Source organism: Dipodomys spectabilis, unplaced genomic scaffold, assembly GCF_019054845.1.
Source record: "Dipodomys spectabilis isolate Male_0828 unplaced genomic scaffold, ASM1905484v1 ptg000061l, whole genome shotgun sequence".
Taxonomy (NCBI): Eukaryota; Metazoa; Chordata; class Mammalia; order Rodentia; family Heteromyidae; genus Dipodomys; species Dipodomys spectabilis.
Window position 1 is genome coordinate 4,455,538 of NW_024870738.1, and position 6,000 is coordinate 4,461,537.

The 6,000-nt window shown below is 44.1% G+C and overlaps 1 protein-coding gene across 2 annotated transcripts in view; it reads right to left on the reverse strand.

Annotated features, from left to right (window-relative positions):
• The window catches only part of Pir (pirin), a 71,387-nt gene extending 66,347 nt beyond the window's left edge, over positions 1-5,040 (reverse strand). The window contains exons 1-2 of one of the 2 annotated variants that reach the window (XM_042680472.1): positions 4,964-5,040; positions 2,639-2,750 (exon numbers count right to left, since the gene is read on the reverse strand). In XM_042680472.1, coding sequence (XP_042536406.1) covers positions 2,639-2,734 — 96 coding nt within the window. In that variant the 5' untranslated portion in view covers positions 2,735-2,750; positions 4,964-5,040. Of the gene's footprint in view, positions 1-2,638; positions 2,751-4,959 lie in introns of both variants that reach the window. The other variant, XM_042680474.1, reaches the window with a different exon arrangement.
• Positions 5,041-6,000: the final 960 nt, after the last annotated feature.

The window sequence follows — 6,000 nt, forward strand, 5'->3', positions numbered from 1 at the left end:
GTAGGCCAGCCTACATCACAATATGGCAGCAGAAGAGAAGAGAAGCCCTTAAGACTCCAACAGCTGCATACTAGGCTTCCTCAGCCTGTCTATATACTGGGTCTTGAAGGTAGCAAGGAGAAAGTAGAAGGAAACTAGCTGGCAACATGGATCCCAGATTGAGACTGACACATACCCTTGAATGTTCTTAATCTATAACTCATCCTCTGTACCTTGACTCAATATCTTAACTGAGACTTTGATATCGGGGAGCACAATGCACAGAGACTAAATCAATGAAGACCAAGATTAGTCAAGGAATCATGGGTTATGAGTTAGAGAATAACATTAGGATCATACAATGGAATATTTCATGGCTATTAAGATGATCTGAGTGAAGTTTTTGTAATGACATGATTAGTCCTTATGCTACCATGTTAAATAAAAATAATCAGGATACAAAACTGCTTATTGTATGCAATCCCAATGACCGAGAATGTACAATTATATGGAAACAAAATGAAGCAGCTTCTTAGTTGTGATTAAACCAGACCTGTGAGCTTTGAAATTACCCCTATCATTTGCTTTTTCCTTAGGGAAGAAACATGACTGGGACACAAGAGACCCAAAATAAAAGATTTGGGGGATTTCTTAAATCTAGGTTCTCTAACAGGAATTCTTATCTGGGTCTGGGATAGAATTCAATGATGCTGTAAGTTTGGATTAGAAAAGAATGGTTCCAGAAGTGGTGCTGTGGCTCAAGTGGTAGAGTGATAGCCTTGAGCACAAAGAGGCTCAGGGACAGCACTCAGGCCCTGAGTTCAAGCCCCGTAACTGACAAGAAAAGAAAAAAGAAAAGGAAAGGAAAGAATTGTGACCTTATTTTCACCTAACCTCGTTTTCTCCTGGATTTATTTCATTGTAAAATATAAATGAAATAAAATGGAGCATTAAATCACTTAAGCATATAGTTTACTGGCATTAAGTACATTTACATTGTTGTTTCACTGTTACCACCATCTCCAGATTGAATTTTAATGCTTTTAAAAATTATGAATCAACTACAATAAATGTGGTGACTCTGACAGCAATAGAAAACAAAACTATTTTCATATCATATAACAGTGGTGAGATTTTGTTTATACTCTTCATGGCTTTGACATTAGGGCGTTATTAAAACTGCCCCTACATCTTGCTGGTGAATGCAAAATTACTAGGCAAAACAATTTTTTTCAATTTTTAACACTCTTGAAGTATAAATGTTTTCTTTGGCAATCCTATATATTTTACTTTATGTGGTAAGCAATTAATTTACTAATGAATTGATAGGTTTGATCAAAGAGGTATACAGGGGAATAAATTAAAAATCCTCAGTAGACATGCTTCTGACAGATGGACTAATTAAAGCATTAGCTACCCTTAACAAACAATAATGGTTTGCTGACAGGTGTCTTTAGAGTAGTCTCAGAATTCTTTCCAATTGCTCTATTGAAAATGGAGTTTGGTAGAATATGACACCATCTCCATCTGCCTCTGTACAAGACAATGAATAAACTCAGCCAACATGTTTCCTTTGGCACACTGTATTGTTTGGGTTCTCAAAAATTTTGTGAGTAAAGCAGAGAGCTTCAGACACAAACCACTTTTGTTGTGATAAAAGCCCCCACTGAACTCAGCTAACCTCAGTGTGATTAATTTAACTGAATACAGGAAAGCCTATGAGAACTGTGAAGCTCAATGTTGACCTTGATGATGACCTTCCATCAATGACAGACATTGCCTCTCACTTCCCTGAGATGATCATCAAGATGGCCAGTGTTCCTGAAGGACGGAAATCCCATCATTATCTGTCCTTTATTTTTCCTTTCAGAAGCTGAACTACAGATGGAGATCTTGCAATGAGTACATTTCTAACTCTAATAGGGAGAAAATAGTTTTAATTCTTTTTAAAAATCTAATAATATTCAAAAAGAGATTTCAATGATATTTAAGGAGCCAGTAAAGCTGTTTTAGAAGGAAAATAGGGTGTTTGGTGCTTTGTGAATACAGAGTCCTAAAGCAGCACAGTGTACCTTAAACCAATCCATTTCTTTGATATACGTAACCTCTCGCTCTAACTCTACCATTTTTCTTCATAGTGATGGAAACTATCTTCTTTGTATCAATTGCCATTGCTTTTACTTATAAAAATCGAATTTTCAAGAGTTAACATTTCCATCAATTGGGGCATACATTGAAGTTTGAATCCTTAATAAAATAATGTTGAAATGTGAGTCATCAGGAAGTTAATGTTGAAAGGGGAAACGGTGAAGGCGCGGCTTGAGGGCGGCTTGATGGAACGGATGGCATTGGGTGGACAGTTTTCCTGTCTCCATGGCTAGTGCACAGTGTGCCCAGTGAAATAAACCCCCACAGCCTCACCTCCACAGAGAAGCAGCGAATACCACTGGGCTCAGGTGAAGGGATGGAGACATGGTTGTCAGAGAACGCAAAGTTGCAATGGAACGGGGGAATATCATTGAAGGGTCAAGCATGTGGGGGGGTCCTCATTTTGAAGCATAAGACTTCGCACCCCACAGGGAAGCTCATCCCCAAATCACACTCCAGAACCCCTCCATTCACTTGGAATGAGCGGGGAAGCAAGGGGTAGCCACCCTACCTCCGGCCGGCCGATGCTTCTGCGGACCCGTGCTCCAACCCCTTCCGACTGCTCCCGACTGAGCACAGACAGGGTAACCTTCTTGGAGGATCCCATGCCACAGGATGTTGAGCTGTGGAAGATGGAGGGCAAAAGAAGCCATAAAGGTGGGGCGGGGGGAATACCCAAACACTACAAAACAAAGGGAGTCACTTTGGACTTAGCTAAAATAGTAACACCTGTAATTTAGTGTGCATCTACTATGTGGAGGGCCTGGATTAGGTGATTTAGAATAACAGGCATGATGGTGACTGTTCATAAATACTTTCTAGGTGTACAGGACCTCACTAGTTACTAAGAATGATCTCATCTAAACCTATAGTCATCTTGTCCAAAGGCTCTCTTGGCCACTTACTACGAATTTCTTAACAAGCACGTTAGCTTCTTTTTACGTCAATGACCTCTTTTAACCATCCCATACCACAGAGTCTCTCAGTGCTACTCATAAAGTAGGGTAACAGATGGCAGGGGAGATGTTTGTGGCAACAGTAGGAACACAGAAAAATCGAGAGGTCTGTGACATGCTGGCATTCAATAGAGTCTTTAAGGACCATGGAATTCCAAGATGCATCCATCTCTGAAGTTCAGGACCAATGTCTTAGGTAAGAGAGCTTTGAATCTTGTCATGAAGCCTTTCGAAAAGCACAAGGCTCTGCAGAGTGCTGATGGCTCGCACCTGTAATCCTAGCTACTCAGGAGGTCGAGATCTGAGGACTGAAGTTTAAAGCCAGCCCAGGCAGTTAAGTCCATGAGATTATTATTCCTAGCCTTGAGCAAAAGAGCTCAGAGACAGCATCCAGTTCCTGAGTTCAAGCCCCACAACTGAAAAAATAAAACAAAATAAAGCACAAGGCTGCTAAGCCTGGCATGAGATGCCCTTGACAATGTATCCCATGTTTCAGGAGCAACACTATATATTGTTGTTTATTCCAAAAAATGCTTCATCTTTGAGAGGATCTAAGTTCTAAGCAATATACTATCACAGAACAGATTTCTTTTGCAAATAGAATATAACCAACCCTTCAAAGATTCCTACCAACTCCAAGGAAAGTGCTCTAGCAAGAAGCAGATTCTGGAGCCAGATGCCCTGTGTTTATGTTAGCCGAACAAGTTCCCTTCCCATAGCTTAGCACGCTCCCTTCCTAGGCAACACTAGGCTCATGTAGTAAAGGCAGTAAATAATCAGCCTCCAACCCCCACCTCGCCCCCCCCCTTACCTTGGGATGGCACTTCTCCGGGGCAGCTACCACCATAGAAGGCAGCAAGAACCCATTAGAGTGACCTTCAGGTCTGGGCAGCTGCAGGGGCCTTATCTACTATTTGGGCAGCAGCCATAAATCCTAGTCTGCCATGATGAAGCCCCTGGCCCTGATCATCAGACACAAAAGCCAGCTTCTCCTCTCCTGTGAGAAGAGGTCTTGCATTCCCTTTACTGACAATAAATCTTTTCTTTGTTCCTTGTACCTGGATGTCTGTGTGGTTTTCAGGCAAAGTCTAATATACTCTGTTTCTATTGCAGCTTCACCACATACCAGCTGCTCCACCTGAGACTCTCTATGCCTCAGTTTCCCCATCTGTAAAATGGGAATGAGTTCCTTCCTCAAGGGGTACAGATAGTGCTAGGAAAACTTGACTGCTGTTCATCCGAAGGGCCATAACCAGCCAAACCCTGCAGTCACTCAAGGCTCATCCTAAAACTAATGCCCATTCTCTGGCAGATAATCAACAACAGCTCCTGGCAATGAACTGCAGGGGAGGGAAAACAGGCTTAATAAACTCAAAACCGTAGGGACCTGTCATCACTCACAGGCAAGAAGCAACTAGAAAGTATTTTTACACCTCCCCCCACCTTCGCTCCCGCAGCTAAACGATTCGGGGTGCTTCTGGACTCCCACAATTAAAGTGTATGCTTGTGAACCGCAGAGGAGGTGCAGATCTCAGTGCTTTGCAAAAAGAAAACAACCCATCCGAGCACTTTCACCAAACCACTCAATCCTAATTAAACCACTGGGGGGTCATCTCCCCTAGGAAGGCACGATCTTGCAAACCTCTCTCCAGCACGCCCCCCCCCCCCTCCCCAGGCCCTGTGTGAGGGATCAGAGCACTCACAAGAGCCTCAGCCGCGGTGGGGGACACAGGGAGCCGCACGAGGCGCCGGGAAGGGAGGGGTAGGAAGGCGCGGGCTTCTCACCGTGACTCAGCGCTTCACTACGGTGGCCTCGGAGAGGCAGGAGTCCCGAGGGGGTGAAGAGGGGATTGGGCAGGAGCGACCCTCCCCTTACCTACCCTTGGAGCCGCGTGGATTCTCCTGCTGGGCCCTCCACCTCTCCTGCACCGGCTCTTGCTGCCTTTGGGTCTTTGCACCTCTGGCCTCACCGCGCGGAAGTGGTGCGCGCCCCGGCCGCTTGGGGGCGCGCTGTTCCCCGGGACTGTGCTGATGAGCTCCGAAGTCCGCATGTCTACTTCGTTAGAAACCTGCCCTTTGCTGGAATTTTATCACCCACACCCGCCAGGAGCTTGGCTACGAGGATCTGAAGCAGGTGACTCGGGCTCCAGGTGTCTCCTTGTTCCTACCTGGTGAAATGAGGATGGGGAGGACAATAATACCTACCTCCTAGGGTTGCAATGATAATTAAGGGAGCCTGGCTTGTCCTAGGCTGTACACAATGGTTTCTTACATTAAAAAAACAGTTCCCTCCTGCTTCCCAGTCAGAATGAGGGAGGAGTATGAGCCAAGAGCCAAGCCATCTTTGTTCCTGGCTGAAGCCAACGAGAGACAACTGGTTAAGTAAGACCTTGGATTTTGTTGACATGCAATACAGTGAGCAGATATTGGAGAATTTCCGCCAGTGACTGAGGCTATCTGGTTCATTGTTAGAGCTACATCAGAGTGGCAGGCATGGCTGTAGTTCCAGCTTTATAAACAGTAGAAGGCTCATTGTCTAAAGAAAGGAAAGAAAATCGTGCCTCTAAAACAAAGCAGGCAAAGGGTGTCTCTAAAGGATTAGATAATAAATACCCCCCCACACCCCTTCTTTTTAATGGTGGTACTAGGGATTGAACTCAGGGCCTTGTCCCTTGACATTTTCCACTCAAGGTGGGCAATTTACCACTTGAGCCCCAACTCTACCTCACTTAACTGTTACTATTATTGATAGCATTGTTTTCAATTTTTATTGATTTGGGCAGTACTGGAGTTTCAACTGAAGGCTTCATACTTGCTAGCCTTACATCTACCACTGGGCCCCTAAGCTAATCTTTTTGGCAGTTGATTAACTATGTAGGTAGCTTTAAAGAATATAATGGTGTTATTGAGAATCTTT